Below are 20,282 nucleotides of genomic sequence, written 5' to 3'. Positions count from 1 at the left end.
TTAGCTAAGTTCATTACCTGCGATGATGAAGTCTACTGTACTCGTGATGTCAGCGCTCGTCACTGACTTCCATGCCTGCAGCAATATCACCTCAAGTCTCGCGAGCGTCCCAAAACTGTGACTAGCGGTGATATCACGGTCTCACGCGATACGTTGTGTGACAACGCGTCATTGAACTCAGTGACGAGCACTGGCTTCACGATTTTAGCAGAGTTCATCACCGCAGGTAATGTACTGAGCTAACTTCATGACGTCCGCGCTCGTCATGCCCTGAAGTGACCTGACCTGACCTAATAATGTTAGCTCAGGTCACTGCACTGCTCTCCCAGTCAATGCGGAACATTCTGTTCTTCATTGACTGAGACAGTGAGTATGGTATGGATTGTTATGTGACCCCCTTATTGGATTACGTCGGACCCGGTTTTGATTTTTCTTTCCAATTGGTGAAAGAGGGAATGTGTTGGGGAGTGTTTTTTCAAATAAAAATGTGTTTGTCGTCTATTTTTTTATTACTTACTGGGTTAGTGATGTTGGTTATCGATAGATAGTGACATCACTAATGCCAGGTCTTGATGCCAGGTGACATTACAAAGCTGGTATCCACCCCATATATTACTCAGTTTGCCACCGCACCAGGGCAATAGGATAAACTGGAGCAAAGTGCCAGAATTGGCAAATCTAATGGATGCGCTATTTCTAGGGTGGCTGTGGCCTGCTAATTTAGGCTTGGGAGGGTCCAATAACAGTGGACCTCCCTAGTCTGAGAATACCAGACCACAGCTGTCCCCTTTACCTTGGCTGGTGATCCAATTTGGGAGGGACCCCACGTTTTTGTTTTAAATTATTTATTTAATTTAATTTAAAATAATAGTGTGGGGTGCCCTCTGTTTTGGATTACCAGCCAAGGTGAAGCTGTCAGCTATGGTCCGCAGGCTGCCGCTGTCTGCTTCACCTTAGCTGGCTACAAAAAATAGGGGGGACCCCACATCGTTTTTTTTATTTATTTATTTTTTGACTAAGCACCCTTTAGTACCACATGAAAGGCACTAAAGGGCGTAGTGATGCCCTTTCGGAAAGCACATGGGTGCCAAGGAAGCGGCTGGCCGCCATGTTAGACTGTGAAACTGAAAATGCTGTAACTGTGAAGAACCCCTGTGGGACCAATGTTAGTGCCCTGTTTACCGAGACTGTGCTATCTGTAATGGAACATCTGTAAATTGTAGAGATCTCCTATGGGACCAAGTCTGGTGCCCTGAAAGGTAATGTGTTGTTTCGGTCTAGAAAAGTAAAGTTGTTAGAAAAGGATTCCCAATTGTGAGTGAGGTCCAGCGAGGACGGCCGGCAGGCGTGGGGTTAACCCCTGCACACACGGCTCCCGCTGCTGCCGCCCTCGCCCTATATGCATACCTTGTCCCTCTATCTGTTATTCAAAAACTGGGAGCTATGGCTCATACTATAGCTGGCGTTGGCGCTGGAGCGCTGTGGTTGTCCTAAAATTAAACAAATTGTCATACTCAATGTAAAAACGCCTCAGGTACACTTTGTGCCTGTGTCACAGCTTATGGCCATAGCTCCTTCTTGTGAGGAAGACACGCTCTCATTTCCATTCCTCTCCATAACTATCTCTATTCTCTTCAACTAGGACGTGTGGGCATGCGCAGATGAAGCGGAGCGCCGGGGGCGGGGACTGTGCAGAGCGTTTCTGAGTACACTGAGGACTACCGCTCCCATGATGCTACGGGCGAAGAACGTTCCTGATGACATCAAAACGCAAGCGACACACTACTCAGCAGAGGCAACGGAGACGGTAGGATACGGGTGAGAAACGTATGGGGTGGCCGACATGTAGGGGGTGACATCAATAGGCACAGTACAGTGCAGGGTGTACAGGAGAGGAGTGGGCACAGTGCAGGGTGTACAGGAGAGGAGTGGGCACAATGCAGGGTGTACAGGAGAGGAGTGGGCACAGTGCAGGGTGTACAGGAGAGGAGTGGGCACAATGCAGGGTGTACAGGAGAGGAGTGGGCACAGTGCAGGGTGTACAGGAGAGGAGTGGGCACAATGCAGGGTGTACAGGAGAGGAGTGGGCACAGTGCAGGGTGTACAGGAGAGGAGTGGGCACAGTGCAGGGTGTACAGGAGAGGAGTGGGCACAGTGCAGGGTGTACAGGAGAGGAGTGGGCACAGTGCAGGGTGTACAGGAGAGGAGTGGGCACAGTGCAGGGTGTACAGGAGAGGAGTGGGCACAGTGCAGGGTGTACAGGAGAGGAGTGGGCACAGTGCAGGGTGTACAGGAGAGTAGTGGGCACAGTGCAGGGTGTACAGGAGAGGAGTGGGCACAGTGCAGGGTGCACAGGAGAGGAGTGGGCACAGTGCAGGGTGTACAGGAGAGGAGTGGGCACAGTGCAGGGTGCACAGGAGAGGAGTGGGCACAGTGCAGGGTGTACAGGAGAGGAGTGGGCACAGTGCAGGGTGTACAGGAGAGTAGTGGGCACAGTGCAGGGTGTACAGGAGAGGAGTGGGCACAGTGCAGGGTGTACAGGAGAGGAGTGGGCACAGTGCAGGGTGTACAGGAGAGGAGTGGGCACAGTGCAGGGTGTACAGGAGAGGAGTGGGCACAGTGCAGGGTGCACAGGAGAGGAATGGGCACAGTGCAGGGTGTACAGGAGAGGAGTGGGCACAGTGCAGGGTGTACAGGAGAGGAGTGGGCACAGTGCAGGGTGTACAGGAGAGGAGTGGGCACAGTGCAGGGTGTACAGGAGAGGAGTGGGCACAGTGCAGGGTGTACAGGAGAGGAGTGGGCACAGTGCAGGGTGCACAGGAGAGGAATGGGCACAGTGCAGGGTGTACAGGAGAGGAGTGGGCACAGTGCAGGGTGTACAGGAGAGGAGTGGGCACAGTGCAGGGTGTACAGGAGAGGAGTGGGCACAGTGCAGGGTGTACAGGAGAGGAGTGGGCACAGTGCAGGGTGTACAGGAGAGGAGTGGGCACAGTGCAGGGTGTACAGGAGAGGAGTGGGCACAGTGCAGGGTGTACAGGAGAGGAGTGGGCACAGTGCAGGGTGTACAGGAGAGGAGTGGGCACAGTGCAGGGTGTACAGGAGAGGAGTGATGGGCACAGTGCAGGGTGTACAGGAGAGGAGTGGTGGGCACTGTGCAGAGTGTACAGGGGAGGAGTGGGCACAGTGCAGGGTATATTGGAAGGAAGGAGTGATCGGCACAGTGCATGGTGTACAGGAGAGGAGTGCTGGTCACGGTGCTGGGTGTGCAGGAGAGGAGCGCTGGGTGCAGTGCTGGGTGTACAGGAGAGGAGTGGGCACAGTGCTGGGTGTTCAAGAGAGGAGCGCAGTGCTGGGTGTGCAGGAGAGGAGCACGGTGCTGGGAGTGCTGGAGAGGAGCGCTGGTCACGGTGCTGGGTGTGCAGGAGAGGAGCGCTGGGTGCAGTGCTGGGTGTACAGGAGAGGCGCACTGGGCGTGGTGCTGGGTGTTCAAGAGAGGAGCGCAGTGCTGGGTGTGCAGGAGAGGAGCACGGTGCTGGGAGTGCTGGAGAGGAGCGCTGGTCGCGGTGCTGGGTGTGCAGGAGAGGAGCGCAGTGCTGGGTGTGCAGGAGAGGAGCGCAGTGCTGGGTGTGCAGGAGAGGAGCGCAGTGCTGGGTGTGCTGGAGAGGAGCGCTGGTCGCGGTGCTGGGTGTGCAGGAGAGGAGCGCGGTGCTGGGTGTGCAGGAGAGGAGCGCAGTGCTGGGTGTGCAGGAGAGGAGCGCAGTGCTGGGTGTGCAGGAGAGGAGCGCAGTGCTGGGTATGCATGAGAGGAGCGCAGTGCTGGGTGTGCAGGAGAGGAGCGCAGTGCTGGGTGTACAGGAGAGGAGCGCAGTGCTGGGTGTGCAGGAGAGGAGCGCAGTGCTGGGTGTGCAGGAGAGGAGCGCAGTGCTGGGTGTGCAGGAGAGGAGCGCAGTGCTGGGTGTGCAGGAGAGGAGCGCAGTGCTGGGTGTGCAGGAGAGGAGCGCAGTGCTGGGTGTGCAGGAGAGGAGCGCAGTGCTGGGTGTGCAGGAGAGGAGCGCAGTGCTGGGTGTGCAGGAGAGGAGCGCAGTGCTGGGTGTGCAGGAGAGGAGCGCAGTGCTGGGTGTGCAGGAGAGGAGCGCAGTGCTGGGTGTGCAGGAGAGGAGCGCAGTGCTGGGTGTACAGGAGAGGAGCGCAGTGCTGGGTGTGCAGGAGAGGAGCGCAGTGCTGGGTGTGCAGGAGAGGAGCGCAGTGCTGGGTGTGCAGGAGAGGAGCGCAGTGCTGGGTGTGCCGGTGAGTATTGGGAGGTAACAGTGGGTACTTTCTGCCGATTTCCATACTGTGACACTTTCCATCTATTATGTTTGTGCCCTTACAGAGGTCACAGGACTGGAGTTGATGATGGAGGAACATCAGGAGTCAGTGGGTAAGAGGACACTTCCACTCCTAATAGTAACTTCAGAAAAGACTGTAGTGTTTATTCTTGCAGAATTTTGTCCAGTCTGTTTTGTGAAATTGCCACTAATCTGCCAGCTATACAGCACTGTCTATGATTAGCCGTGACAAGTAGTACACTAGTGTCTAATCATAGTAGACATCTCTGTGGCCACTGTAGATCTGGGAGGCATTCCCCTCAGCTTCCCTCAGCCCTAATGAGATACAGACAGACGCTGATATCTGCACCTAAGATAAGAAGGAGTGTGCGCTCTGAAGAAGACTGCTAGTTTATTATCACATATAGGGTTTATCAACCTAATAGGGGCGTAGCTATGTCGTATGCATAATCATTAGTTTCGATTCTCGTCATAAGCGTGGATTTAACTTCTCAGCAAAAAACAAAACTTTCATTGTCCTTGGCTAGGCGCAGGTCTTATCTCTGTCCTTGGGTCTCAACGTCTAGAGTCCTTGAATCCCCTGTCAGCATCATAGCGCAGCTGGGCTTGTTTGTTCATCTTACAAAACAACATGAATGTCCATCTATTCAATTTTAAGTTAACTCTTTCCTCACACGGCTGTCACTGGAAACAGTCCTATTCTTCAGCCACGGAGATATGCTGCTGTGTTCCGGCTGTCACTGGAAACAGTCCTATTCAGCCACGGAGCTGTGCTGAGTGTTCCGGCTGTCACTGGAAACAGTCCTATTCAGCCACGGAGCTGTGCTGTTGTGTTCCGGCTGTGACTGGAAACAGTCCTATTCACCTACGGAGCTGTGCTGAGTGTTCCGGCTGTCACTGCAAACAGTCCTATTCAGCCACGGAGCTGTGCTGAGCGTTCCGGCGATCACTGGAAACAGTCCTATTCAGCCACGGAGCTGTGCTGTTGTGTTCCGGCGATCACTTGAAACAGTCCTATTCAGCCACGGAGCTGTGCTGTTGTGTTCCGGCTGTCACTGGAAACAGTCCTATTCAGCCATTGAGCTGTGCTGGTGTGTCTGGCGGTCACTGGAAACAGTCCTATTCAGCCACGGAGCTGTGCTGGTGTGTCCGGCGGTCACTGGAAACAGTCCTATTCGGCCACGGAGCTGTGCTGCTGTGTTCCGGCTGTCACTGGAAACAGTCCTATTCAGCCATTGAGCTGTGCTGGTGTGTCCGGCGGACACTGGAAACAGTCCTATTCAGCCATTGAGCTGTGCTGGTGTGTCTGGCGGTCACTGGAAACAGTCCTATTCAGCCATTGAGCTGTGCTGGTGTGTCTGGCGGTCACTGGAAACAGTCCTATTCAGCCACGGAGCTGTGCTGGTGTGTCCGGCGGTCACTGGAAACAGTCCTATTCAGCCACGGAGCTGTGCTGGTGTGTCCGGCGGTCACTGGAAACAGTCCTATTCAGCCATTGAGCTGTGCTGGTGTGTCTGGCGGTCACTGGAAACAGTCCTATTCAGCCACGGAGCTGTGCTGGTGTGTCCGGCGGTCACTGGAAACAGTCCTATTCAGCCACGGAGCTGTGCTGTTGTGTTCCGGCTGTCACTGGAAACAGTCCTATTCAGCCATTGAGCTGTGCTGGTGTGTCCGGCGGTCACTGGAAACAGTCCTATTCAGCCACGGAGCTGTGCTTGTGTGTTCGGCGGTCACTGGAAACCACCCCTTTAAACAGTAACTGTTTTCTTCATTTTTCCCCAATAAATTCTTAGTACGACACTTTGTGATGGATCTTATTAGAGACATGTGCTTATTTCTCTGCCAGGACTGATCATTCATTCTGATCATTCTAAATCCACAGGTAAAATCCATCTTCAGTGAATACAGACTGTTCCATTATGAGAGCAGATAATAGTTGGTGCTCATAAAGTTCTATGGAGAACTGTAACTATGGTTTTAGGAGAATTGACAGCAGAATGTCTGTCTGCCTCTAGCTCCTGCCCTCTCCATACAATCTTGGAAGCACCGAATGCCACTTACATGTTACACTTTAAAAACTCCATTCAAAAATCTCGCGTGGTTGGTGACAATTAATCAGCAGTTCTCCCATTCAAAGCTATTCATCAAGAAAGCTGCCAACCAAATCAATTGTCGTAGTAGCCCTGTCAGTCCAGCATGGGCCGATAAATGCTCCACATGACCATAGAACGCAGCATGCAGAAGACGGGAAAATACATATATTGGGAGATATGGAGCGGGATGCTTGTTTTCTTGAAGAAAACTCTTCCACTCCACCCAGGGCTAATGATTGAAGATGATAAATCCAAAAATGTGTATTTTATTTAGTGGCTTACAAATGTCACCACTGAAGATGGGAGAACACATGTGCAGGACCGTGCTCCATCAGCCGGGTCCGTGCTGGATAGGAGGCCCTCCTGCCATTCCCGGCTCTTCTTTCGATGGTGGTATGTCATCATTGTGGTGACACACACACAGTCCAGAGATTTGGAGACCTCCTATCCCGCTGGCACAGATTACAGACATGGCAATGGACCAGTGAATGGATTCCCCATCTCTAGCCATCCTCCCCCCAGTGGGACCCTAATGGATTATTTATGTTTGAATGGAGCTTGTAATCGTTACTATTCTATCTAGTTAGTGAACCTGTTTCTAATGTATTATCTTTGTGAATGGGATTCTCGCTGACATTTTATTGGATGAACATATTAAACAGAGAATGAATGTTTTTATTCCTGATACAGTCCTAAAGACTGCGTATACATTATCCTTCTGTTAGCACGTTGTTGCTTTTATGTACAATTTTGGGTGTTTATTATACATATATTGTGATTCTGTAAATTAGTAAGAACACATTATGTGTATTTAAACTCTTGAACATTTGGACACTGATCGCGCCCTGAAGAAGAAGAAACCCTGGGTCAGGCTTGTTGATGAACATTACCAGAATGTGGTCGTGTATGGAAGCGTGTCCTTTCTTTTCATGAAAGCGCTTTTATAAAGTGTGAATATGATTAATAAACTAGTGCTACATTATTTTGGAAATCTGTATTTTTATTTTTCCTATTGGCAAGATGTCCGCAAGTGAGTTGGTGTAAGAGGAAAACGCATCTGCAGCAACGTGTGACGGAATATCTGCGGATGTAAATTGGAGCACGATAGAGAACGACACTTTACATGGACTATAAATAGTGCTGAAACACACTCCCGATTCATCAGACGTTATCTGGTGTTGTGGCACAGCACAATTTGTCTTTGTATTTTGCTTCATTTGTGGGATTGGAGGACTTGTATCATATTTACAGCAGCTCCAATGGGAGTCTTTCCATTGATGTGTGAACACACACACATACATAATATACTTTTTCACTTTAAACTAGCTACATATGCCTTAAGGAAACTAACTGTGTACTTACTCTGGCTGAAAGTCGGTAAACCCTCGTTTCCAAATATCAGGCCATGTAAACATGCTAGCGATCATTTGTTGAACAAGCAAAACGCTTATTCGTCTGATGATAGGATTATTCATGCTGACATAAAAATCACTGTTATTAGCAGTAAATGAGCTGCTGATAATCTTCAGGCTATATGGGGACAATAACCTCTTAACTTCTATGAGAAACATTTCCCTGTTTGTTTTGAAATGTGTTTTACCTCACAGAAAGGATAGCCTGAATCACAGCTTGTTTTATCTGTATATTCCTTTGTGTCCTCCCTAACCCAGGAGCTGTGATCAGACCATGTCCCTGTACGGTCAGACTTGGCCATTACACAGTACACAGCAGGGAAACATACATAACATTATCTGAGCACAGGAACTTTTTTTTTTTTAACACATTCAGTTGTGGAAAATATTATTATTCAAGATCTATTCATTAACAACTTTGTTCATGGAAACAACCTCTAAGTACTATAGCGGAATGGATCAGAATTATTGTTAAAGAAAAACGGAGTAGCCCATGATAACCAAATGAAATGCAACCTTTTATTATTTATTTATTTGTAAGAGATTATTCAAACATTAAAATGTTTTGGGTTTTTTAGGGGGGGGGGGCAACACAAATTACGCCATTGTAAAGCCTATGAGAAATAAATAAAATTCATAATTTACTTGCTGTTAAATGATCTCTGGTTTCTTAAAGGGAATCTGTCACCAAGTTTTTGCACCTAATCTGAGAGCAACATAATGTAGGGGCAGAGATACTGATTCCAGCCGTGTGTCACTTACTGGGCTGCTTAGTGTAATTTTGATACTCTACTGCTGATTACACAGTGATTTTATCATTAGAGGACTACTTGTCCTGCTACCAGGTAGTCCAGCATATTCATGAACTTTGTTTAACTACTAGATCTGCAGCAGAGTAAACAGTGATTTTATCAAAATGACAGCAAGCAGCTCACTAAGTGACACATCGCTGGAATCATGGTCTCTGTCAATACATTTTGCTGCTCTCAGACGGGGGAGCAAAAACCTGGTGACAGATTCCCTTAAACTGTGGTCATGTGGCCTCCAGCGCCTTGCTTCCACCACAAGTTAATTCAAAGTCCAGATGTGAGATTTCCTGCCTGTACATTGTACAGAACATAGCCCATTATCAGCCAATCATTGCCTGCAAGCTCGCAGAACAGTGAGCCTGGAAAATCCAGGTCATGGGGGCTTGGCTTGTCATCTTCCACCAGTTTACAGCAACTGGGGTTGTCATGATGGGAGAGAAATCCAGAAGCCACAGGACAACTATTAGGTCCGGGCCACGCGGGGAACTACTGCGATCCTTGCACGGCACTCGGCTCACGCTGGCAGCACAGCAGGAGCCGAGTGTCATGCAAGTGTCGCTGCGACTGAGGTCCGATCGTGCGAGCGGACCACAGCTGCGGGGGACGGGCCGGCACTCAGGAGTGGAGGGCCAGCTCTGAGGAGTGGAAGGAGGGATTTATCTCCCTCTCTCCTCCGTAGCCGGCTATTGCCATTCACTCTCTACACTCGCGGAACACCGGTGTACTGCGAGTGCAGTGCGATTTTTCTCTTGCCTCATAGACTTGAATGGGTACGAGAAAAACAAGGATCGCATTGCACCTGCAGCATGCTGCGACTGTTTTCTCGGTCCGATTAGGGCTGAGAAAATAATCGCTCATGGGTGCTGGCATATAGGCTAATAATGGTCCGAGTGGAATGCGATGTTTTATTGCATCCCACTCGCTCCGCTTAGGCCTTAAGGGGGCTTTACACGCTACGATATCGTTAATGTTTTATCGTCGGAGTCACGTCGTTAGTGACGCACATCCGGCATCATTAACGGTATCGCAGCGTGTAACACCAGCGACCTTAAACGTCCTCCAAAGTGGTGAAAATCGTTCATCATGGAGAGGTCGTCCTAAAACCAAAAATTGTTAATGGTTGTTTATAGATGTTATTCCTCGTTCCTGCGGCAGCACACATCGCTATGTGTGACACCGCAGGAGCGAGGAACGTCTCCTTACCTGCGTCCACTGGCAATGAGGAAGGAAGGAGGTGGGCGGGATGTTCGTCCCACTCATCTCTGCCCCTCCGCTTTGATTGGCCGGCCGCTTAGTGACGCCGAACGCACCTCCCCCTTGAGGAAGGGATTGTTGGGCAGTCACAGCGATGCCGCCGACCAGGTAAGTGCGTGAGACGCTGCCGTAGCGATAATGATCGCTGCAGTAGCGATCACACGATATCGCATGCACGACGGGGGCGGGTGCTTTTGCGTATGATATCGCTAGCAATTGCTAGAAATATCGTAGCGTGTAAAGCCCGCTTTAGTCTTATCCTCCACAAATCTGCCCGTTTTGTAAGTAGCAAGAAGAGAGACATTTTTGAAAGCAAGTCCCTGTTAGCACATGGAAGGAGATGCTTTGCTCAGATGAGACCAAAGAAAAGCTTTTTAGCTAAATGGAAAATGCTATGTGTGGCAGAAAGCTGTTTTCAGATTTATATATATATATATATATATATATATATATATTTATATATATTTAGAAACCATGTATTATTTCCTTTACACTGCACAAATACTTGTTATTTACTGTTTGTATGTTACATAAAATACCATCAAAATACATTTAAAGTTTGTGGTAGTAAATAACGGGAAAAAATGTGGAAAAGTTCATTGGGCGTGAATACTTTTTCAGGGCACTATATATTTATCTTTCTGAATTGAAACAGAAAGATGTGGACACATTTATTTTCCAAAACGACACTGCTGCTTTGCAATAGAAAATTCCTACTACTGCTCTGACCTGCTTGCTCCCAACCGCCCTCCTCCCTCTCAATTTTCATCCATAACCTTGCCCTATTGAAATCCACTGTCCACAGTGCAGATGCCAAACCGTTGTGGAGATTTTGGATGGAGGCTTTGGAGAAGGAGGTTGAAAGGGAGCAGCACAGTAGGTAGTGAATTTGGAGATAGGTATAACCCTTTAACTGCCTATCTCCAAGATCCTGTCCTAATATGTAGATTGTGTAGTAATAATAATATTATCAAATACCTCCAAATATAAATGTATTATAGTTCTCCTGATATAGCTATATCTCTTACCTCTTGTGCGGGGCATTGCAGCTTAGTTATCCATGGTTAATACCACTCATACAGTGACAATTGCTTGTGGTTGTAACCACGGGTAACTAAGCTGTCATGCCCTGCACATGAGGTAAGAGACATGGCTTTATCAGGAAAACTATACTACATTTCTAATTGGAGATATTTGCTAATATTATTATTACTACACCTACTACATATTGGGATAAGACCTTGGAGCTGGGAATACCCTGTTAAGGAAGAAGGCTATGGAGGAGGGGCAGCTTAGAACAGGCAATTCAGAGGGGTCCATGCTCTGCTCTTTTCCATGTTAAGATTATATAACTGTCTCAAGATTACAGGATTATTAATAATGTACAGTGGGTACGGAAAGTATTCAGACCCCTTGAAATGTTTCACTCTGTTTCATCGCAACCATTTGGTAAATTCAAAAAAGTTCATTTTTTTCTCATTAATGTACACTCTGCACCCCATCTTGACAGAAAAAAACAGAAATGTAGAAATGTTTGCAAATTTGTTATACAAGAAAAAGTGAAATATCACATGGTCATAAGTATTCAGCCCCTTTGCTCAGACACTCATTTAAGTCACATGCTGTCCATTCCTTGTGGTCCTCCTTGAGATGGTTCTACTCCTTCATTGGAGTCCAGCTGTGTTTAATTAAACTGATAGGACTTGATTTGGAAAAAAGAAAAAGGTTTTGGTACCGTGTTAGGCCTGTTTCACACGTCAGTGATTCTGGAACGTTTGTGTTTTTTTTTATACGTACCAGAATCACTGAAATACGCAGACATATTATAATCAATGGGTCTGCTCACACATCAGTGATTTTTCACTGAACGTGTCTCCGTGCAGCGTGCACGCGTGGCCGTGATTCTGCACGGAGACATGTCAGTTTTTTTCTGGCATCACTGATGACCCACGGACCACACTATGGTGTGATCCGTGTGTGATCAGTGAAAAACGTACCAGAAAATCACGGACATATTAAATATTAAATATTTTCAACTTACCTTACCTGCGATTCGCTCTGCAGGCTCTGCTCTCGGCAGCTTCTGCCTGGCTCAAGAATATTCATGAGAGCAGGAAAACCCGACCAGGAAGTAGGTGCTGAGAGAAGTGGGCGGACGCTGCAGAGCCAGAGACTTCAGCACCATGGACAGCAGGAGCGAAGGCAGGTGAGTAATGTCCATATGCAATCATCACGGATTGCACATGGACAACCCACGTGTGCCATGAATCACGGAACACAGAGGGACATGTGCGTGTTTTACACGTCAGTGAAGAACGTCAGTGTTTTTCACTGACGTGTGAAACGGGCCTTAGCCAGTTTAAAAATGATTGATTGCTCTCAGTGAGAGAAACAAAATAAATTTTTGTAGTTGTGATACCTTTTAATGGCTAACTAAAATAAAAAAAAAAAATGATGTTATAAAGCAAGCTTTCGAGACATCTCAGGTCTCTTCATCAGGCATGGTATGACAAAATATCTGAAGAAACACAAATATATGCACAAACAGAGCAGAGGGATGGCATAATAAAAGACATTTAAATAAACAAATACTGAGCTTGGAAAGTGAATCCTTAATTAGCTTTGATTAGTGGTGTGAGACCAAGAGGGCACCAGGCCTCTGATCCTACATGGATATTGGAACAATAAAACTCACACCACTAATCAAAGCTAATTAAGGATTCACTTTCCAAGCTCAGTATTTGTTTATTTAAATGTCCTTTTACTATGCATCGCTCTGCCCTGATTTGTGTATATATTTGTGTTTCTTCAGATATTTTGTCATACCATGCCTGATGAAGAGACCTGAGATGTCTCAAAAGCTTGCTTTATAACATCATATTTTATTTTTATTTTAGTTAGCCATTAAAAGGTATCACAACTACAAAATTTTAAGTTGGTTTCTCTCACTGAGAGCAATCAATCATTGATTTGGAAAGGCACACACCTGTCTACATAAGACCTCAGCTCACAGTGCATGTCATATCAAATGAGAATCGTGAGGTCAAAGGAACTGCCCAAGGAGCTCAGACACAGAATTGTAGCAAGGCACAGATCTGGCCAAGGTTACAAAAGAATTTCTGCAGTACTCAAGGTTCCTAAGAGCACAGTGGCCTCCACAATCCTTAAATGATGACGTTTTGGACCACCAGAACTCTTCCTAAACCTGGCCGTCCAGACAAACTGAGCAATCGTGGGAGAAGAGCCTTGATGAGAGAGGTAAAGAAGAGCCCCAAGATCACTGTGGCTGAGCTCCAGAGATGCAGTAGGGAGATGGGAGAAAGTTACACAAAGTCAACTATCACTGCAGCCCTCCACCAGTCGGGTCTTTATGGCAGAGTGGCCTGAGGGAAGCCTCTCCTCAGAGCAAGACATATGAAAGCCTGCATAGCGTTTGCAAACAAACACATGAAGGACTCCTAGGCTATGAGAAATAAGATTCTCTGGTCTGATGATACGAATATAGGACTTTTTGGTGATAATTCTAAGAGGTATGTGTGGAGAAAACCAGGCACTGCTCGTCACCTGCCCAATACAGTCCCAACAGTGAAACATGGTGGCAGCATCATGCTATAGGGTGTTTTTCATCTAGGAACAGGACGGCTGGTTGTAATCTACGTAATCTTGGCTGAAGGTTCACCTTCCAACAAGGCAAAGACCCCAAGCACACAGCTAAAATAACATTGGAGTGGCTTCAGAACAACTCTGTGACCACTCTTGACTGGCCCAGCCAGAGCCCAGACCTAAACCGAATTGAGCATCTCTGGAGAGACCTGAAAATGGCTGTCCACCAATGTTCACCATCCAACCTCACGGAACTGGAGAGGATCTACAAGGAAGAATGGCAGTGGATCCCCAAATCCAGGTGTGAAAAACTTGTTGCATCATTCCTAAGAAGACTCATGTCTGTACTAGCTCAAAGGGTGCTTCTTCAATACTGAGCAAAGGGTCTGAATACTGATGACCACATGATATTTCCGTTTTTCTTGTTTAATGAATTTGCAAAAATGTCTACATTTCTGTTTTTTTCTGTCGAGATGGGGTGCAGAGTGTACATTAATGAGAGAAAAATGAACTTTTTTGAATTTACCAAATGGCTGCAATGAAACAAAGAGTGAAAAATGTAAAGGGGTCTGAATATTTTCCGTACCCACTGTATCTAACTAATGGATTGCAATCTGCAGGCACCGTATTATAGAGCCAGGGAAGATGAGCAGATTATTATTATTATTTATTATTATAGCGCCATTTATTCCATGGCGCTTTACAAGTGAGAGAGGGTATACGTACAACAATCATTAACAGTACAAGATAGACTGGTATAGGAGGAGAGAGGACCCTGCCCGCGAGGGCTCACAGTCTACAGGGAATGGGTGATGGTACAATAGGTGAGGACAGAGCTGGTTGCGCAGTGGTCTACTGGACTGAGGGCTATTGTAGGTTGTAGGCTTGTTGGAAGAGGTGGGTCTTGAGGTTCCTCTTGAAGCTTTCCACGGTGGTGGAGAGTCTGATGTGCTGAGGTAGAGCGTTCCAGAGTATGGGGGATGCACGGGAGAAATCTTGTACGCGATTGTGGGAAGAGGAGATAAGAGAGGAGCAGAGATGGAGATCTTGTGAGGATCTGAGGTTGCGTTCAGGTAGGTACCGGGAGACTAGGTCACAGATAGGGAGGAGACCGGTTGTGCATGGCTTTGTATGTCATGGTTAATGTTTTGAACTGGAGTCATTGGGCGATGGGAAGCCAGTGAAGGGATTGGCAGAGTGGCGAGGCTGGGGAGTAGCAAGGGGAGAGGTGGATTAAGCGGGCCGCAGAGTTTAGGATAGATTGGAGGGGTGCAAGAGTGTTGGAAGGGAGGCCAGAGAGCAGGAGGTTGCAGTAGTCGAGGCGGGAGATGATGAGGGCATGCACTAATGTTTTTGCAGATTCTTGGTTAAGGAAAGCACGGATCCGGGAGATATTTTTGAGTTGTAATCGGCATGAGTTGAAGAGGGCTTGGATGTGTGGCTTGAAGGATAGAGCAGAGTCGAGGGTTACTCCAAGGCAACGAGCTTGTGAGACTGGGGTGAGTGAGCAACCATCAAGTTTGATGGAAAGGCTTGTTGGAGGAGATGAGTGAGGAGGAGGAAAGACAATGAACTCTGTTTTGTCCATGTTAAGTTTTAGGAATCGTGCAGAGAAGAAGGATGAAATAGCAGACAGACATTGTGGAATTTTGGTTAGTAGAGAGGTAATGTCAGGTCCAGAGAGGTAGATCTGTGTGTCATCAGCATAGAGATGATACTGGAAGCTGTGGGACTCTATGAGCTGTCCCAGGCTAAAGGTGTAGATGGAGAACAGCAGGGGTCCAAGAACTGAGCCTTGGGGGGACACCGACATATAGGGGGCGAGATGAGGAAGTAGTGTGAGAATGGGAGACGCTGAAAGTTAGGTCGGTTAGGTATGAGGAGATCCAAGATAGGGCCAAGTCTGTGATGCCCAGAGATGAGAGAATCTGTAGTAGGAGGGAATGGTCTACTGTGTCGAAGGGAGAGGACAGGTCCAGTAGGAGGAGGATAGAGTAGTGTCGCTTGGCTTTGGCGGTTAGTAGATCATTGGTGACTTTGGTTAGGGCAGTTTCAGTAGAGTGATGAGGTCGGAAGCCAGATTGAAGCCGGTCAAAGAGGGAGCAGGAGGAGAGGTATGAGGACATTTCAAGATGGACATGCTGTTCCAGTAGTTTTGAGGCGAAGGGGAGAAGGGATATGGGGCGATAGTTTGACACAGAGGATGGGTCAAGGGAGGGCTTTTTGAGGATGGGTGTAATAGAGGCATGTTTAAAGCATGAAGGGAATACACCAGTTGTTAGTGATAGGTTGAAGAGATGGGTTAGGGCTGGGATGAGGACTGCAGTGATGTTGGGGATGAGGTGCGATGGGAGCGGGTCCAGTGCACAGGTGGTTAGATGTGATCTTGAGAGTAGAGTGGAGAGATTGTTTTCTGTCATGGTGGAGAAGCTGGATTTGGAGGCAGAGGGATGAGTAGCTATGATGAGGGGCTGTGGTGATTGTGGGCCAAAGCTTGCTCTGATGTTGTCAATCTTCCTCTTCAAGAAAGAGGCAAAGTCTTCAGCTGAGAGGAGAGGAGAGGGAGGTGGTGCCGGAGGACGGAGGAGAGAATTGAAAGTGTTGAATAGCTGTTTAGGGTTGTGAAAGAGAGAAGATATGAGGGATGAGAAGTAAGTTTGTTTTGCAGCAGTGAGTGTGGACTTGAAAGTGGTGAGGGACTCTTTATATGCAATGAAGTGCTCAGTGGAATGAGACCTCTTCCATCTGCGCTCAGCAATTCTGGAAGCCCGTCTTAGTTCTTTAGTCTGCCTTGTGTGCCAGGGTTGCCTGTTGATTGTGCGGGTTTTGGTGTGTGTGAGGGGGGCAGCTGATTCGAGAGCTGCAGAGATTGTAGTGTTGTATAAAGTTGCAGCGGCATCTGCATCATGTAGAAATGTAATGTCTGTGAGGGGGAGAAGGGACTGAGAAAGGGCGTGTAAATCAATGTGTTTGATATTTCTGCGAGGGTGTGGAAGTTTGTGGAGGGGTGGTTGCATACTTGGAGAAGAGAGGGAAGAGAATGTGAGTAGGTTGTGGTCAGACAGGGGGAGAGGCGAGTTAGAGAGGATAGATAGGGAACAGAGGCGAGTGAAGATGAGGTCCAGCATGTGGCCATCTTTGTGAGTAGCTGCAGAAGACCATTGGGTGAGGCCGAAGGAGGAAGCGAGTGCTAGAAGTTTGGAGACAGATGAGTGGGAAGTGTCAATGGGAATGTTGAAATCACCCATGAGGATGGTGGGGATGTCGGTGGAAAGGAAGTGTAGTAGCCAGGTGGTGAAATGGTCAAAAAAGGCAGTGGCTGGCCCTGTAGGGCGGTAAATGACAGCCAGTTGAAGGTTGGAGGGGGCGTAGATGCGTACGGAGTGCACCTCAAAAGAGGGAAGAGTAACAGAGGGTGGTAGTGGAATTGGTGTAAAGGAGCATTGGTCGGACAGGAGCAAACCAACTCCTCCACCATGCTTGTTACTGGGGCGGGGGGTGTGAGAGAGTTGGAGACCGCCATAAGAAAGTGCAGCAGGAGAGACAGTGTCAGAGGGGGTGAGCCAGGTTTCTGTGATGGCGAGGAAGGAGAGTTTATTAGTGATGAAAAGATCATGAATGTAGCATAGTTTGTTGCAGACAGAGCGAGCGTTCCATAGAGCTCCTGTTAGTGGGACTGGGGGAGCGGGGGCTGGGGGAATGGGTATGAGGTTTGCGAGGTTGCGGAAATTTGTGTTAGGTTGTGGATGAGGGTTTGAAGTGACAATAGGGATGTGGTGAGGAGGACCAGGATTTGGAGCAATATCTCCAGCAGTGAGGAGAAGCAGTGAGAGTGTGAGTAGGTGGGAGCAGGAGAGGCCATGAGATGGTCGTGTCTGTCTGGAGACACTGGGTGAAATGTGGAGGAAAATATGTGAGGGGAAGGTGAGATGGGTGGGGAGGATGGAGGGAGAGATGAATAGTTCATTACTGGCTTTAGGGATCAGAGGGAGCAGTAAAAAGTGAAGTATTATAGGGGTGAGAGTGAATAGAAACACAAACATTGTTTACATTGACTATGTATGCAGTTACCTTCCGGTCACTTCCGGCCCAATTCTGGCCTAATTCAATGCATCATACTTATATGGTGCATACTTGTCATGGTGCAGAAAAAGTCTGGTGCAGACTTTTAGTTGCCCCAGTATATACACATACAAGTGCACTTAGCTGTGAAGGGGTGGGGTGCCACAAGAATCACTTTGATCACTAAATCAAAAACAAAACAAAAACCAGATGCAGCTTCACATAGGCAAAATAAACAAAGGTCATAAAAGGAGGGTGCAAAACAGGGGGGGGGAGATCACAGTGAGATGCTGGAGGATGTCAGGAAGATATTGAAGCAAAGAAAGAACAGGTCAGATATAGTGCAAAAGTAGAGTGCATGAATTGACATACCAGGTATTAGAACACACAGCAGAGCAAAGTGGAGTGAAGATCAGTTCATGGGAAAGTAGAGTGCATGAATTGACATACCAGGTATTAGAACACACAGCAGAGCAAAGGGAAGTGGAGATCAGTTCATGGGAAAGTAGAGTGCATGAATTGACATACCAGGTATTAGAACACACAGCAGAGCAAAGGGAAGTGGAGATCAGTTCAAGGGAAAGTAGAGTGCATGAATTGACATACCAGGTATTAGAACACACAGCAGAGCAAAGGGAAGTGGAGATCAGTTCAAGGGAAAGTAGAGTGCATGAATTGACATACTTGTCATGGTGCAGAAAAAGTCAAGATTGAGATAGTTTTGTCAGAAAAGACTCAGTATAACCCGTGTTTTACTCATTTGATCGCCTGCCCTTTCTGAGATTCTCGGTCCAGTGGGTGGTCCTATTAGTAACTGACAACTATCAATACACTTATACATAGAAGCTGTCAGTCACTCATAGGACCGCCCAGTGGAACAAAAATCTCAGAAAGGGCAGAGGATTAAATGAGTAAAACATGGGTTATATTGAATATTTTCTCACAAAACTATATATCACTATACTAAGCTCCCCTTGTACTATAACATGGTGCCTGCAGATTGGACTGCGTTTTCATGGTGACAGGTTACCTTTAAACTCCAATAGCTTTATTTTGCTGAAATACTAATTTACCTTAAGTAATTTAAAGGCTTTATCTACTACTCATACATGCTTTCTTATACTCACTGTACACATCCGAAAAAAAATCATGCATGTCACTTGTGGATGTTTTCCCTACAGATATATCTAGCAAAAAGTGTCTTGGTTCCCTATGTCCACAGGAAAACCATCATATCCCACTTGAACATCAGGTAGATGGCATTCAGGATCTATTACATAAGTTGCTGTATATTTCATAAATAATGCATTATTCAAGGGGGGGTGTATTTTTGGTACTCTTTAGGTTCCAAACAAGACTGTAATTAAAGTCGAATCCATAGATGAGAGAAATCTTCAGAAGTGTAGGGAGATAACGCCTATGGCCACCATCCCAGGTGAGTTATACCATGTTCATATTTTACAACCATGTGCCGCTTCCAATGGTCCAAATAAAAAATCCATATTTCAGAAGACCTGTACTGCACCCAAATATTTAAAATAGTTAACAGTGTGAAAGCAGTTATAGCACCTCAGCCCACTGCACAGCTGATGATTGCTGTTTTCTTGATCTTCATCATATTACTTTGTTACAGCAGCGCAGGTCAAGGAGCCGGGACAGAAGCCTCAAGTGGAAGCCAGCTGGGATACTAATGGTATGTGCACCCAACATCTTTTTCAAGCCTGAAAAAGTGTCTAGAATCAGCTTAAAAGAATGAACTTCTAATTCAAGACTAATTGCTACTCATATCTTAAAAGGGTTGTCCACTACATTTGCATTGATGGCCTATATTTAGCATAGGTTATCAATGTCTGACACTCGGCACCCCCCAGATCAGCTATTTTCGGATCCGGCAGCGGAGGTTCCGGAGCTCCTCCGTCAACTGATAGCGGCCGGGTATTGCATATCCCTCTCATTAAGAGCCAGAAATGCAGTACTCTACTGTGGTCGCTATCAGAAGAATGGGCAGCTCTGGCACTGAGCATTTTTGGCTGTCGGCACTGGGAACAGCTGATTGGCGGGGCTGCCTGGTGTCGGACCGCAGCTGATCAGACATTGATGACCTACCCTAAGGATAGGCTAGTACTGTTAAAGTAGTGGGCAACCTCTTTAAGGCTTTTGAGCATCTTTTAACTGCTGTAGGTTTCCAAAGAAGTGAGCATTCTGTTCTTCAGACGTTTTCTGTTCTAAAGACTCCCTATAGTTTACAATACGAGTCAATGGAAAGCCTCAGAAAATGCAGTAATTTCTTAAAGCATCTTCGATTGGCTGCCTGACAAGCATGTCGTGTGTACACATCCTAAGGCCACGTGCACACATTGAGTATTTGGTGAGGTTTTTTTGCATCAGTATTTGTAGCCAAAATCAGGAATGGAACAATCAGAGGAAAAGTATAATAGACACACGGGCACCATTCCTGTATTTCTCACTCAATCCTGGTTTTGGCTACAAATACTGAAGTAAAAATCTCCTCAAATTCTCACGGCACCTAAATGGGAATTGCTTCCAATGTTCTACTCAGCTTCTGATTCCTCTTTGTGCTTCTGTGCGAGGATGCACGTTAATTAATTTACATAATTACCAAAAACAAGGGATTGGCTGATTTTTATCTGTCATATCTATTTACTGTTCTATTAAAGGAACAGAAAACTGAAATGAGAGTGTTTGATGTGTGGTGTGACA

At 47.0% G+C, this 20,282-nt stretch overlaps 1 protein-coding gene across 4 annotated transcripts in view; it reads left to right on the top strand.

The window, feature by feature from the left end:
• Positions 1–1,716: 1,716 nt before the first annotated feature.
• The window catches only part of LOC142311093 (uncharacterized), a 53,034-nt gene continuing 34,468 nt past the window's right edge, over positions 1,717–20,282 (top strand). The window contains exons 1-5 of one of the 4 annotated variants that reach the window (XM_075349183.1): positions 1,717–1,807; positions 4,373–4,420; positions 18,743–18,813; positions 18,906–18,996; positions 19,198–19,254. In XM_075349183.1, coding sequence (XP_075205298.1) covers positions 4,393–4,420; positions 18,743–18,813; positions 18,906–18,996; positions 19,198–19,254 — 247 coding nt within the window. In that variant the 5' untranslated portion in view covers positions 1,717–1,807; positions 4,373–4,392. Of the gene's footprint in view, positions 1,819–3,940; positions 4,288–4,372; positions 4,421–18,742; positions 18,814–18,905; positions 18,997–19,194; positions 19,255–20,282 lie in introns of those variants that run through there. The other 3 variants (XM_075349181.1, XM_075349184.1, XM_075349182.1) reach the window with 3 other exon arrangements.

This window comes from Anomaloglossus baeobatrachus, chromosome 5, assembly GCF_048569485.1.
Source record: "Anomaloglossus baeobatrachus isolate aAnoBae1 chromosome 5, aAnoBae1.hap1, whole genome shotgun sequence".
Classification (NCBI taxonomy): domain Eukaryota; kingdom Metazoa; phylum Chordata; class Amphibia; order Anura; family Aromobatidae; genus Anomaloglossus; species Anomaloglossus baeobatrachus.
The sequence above is the reverse complement of the archived record's forward strand: the minus strand, read 5'-3'. Positions and strand labels throughout refer to the sequence as shown.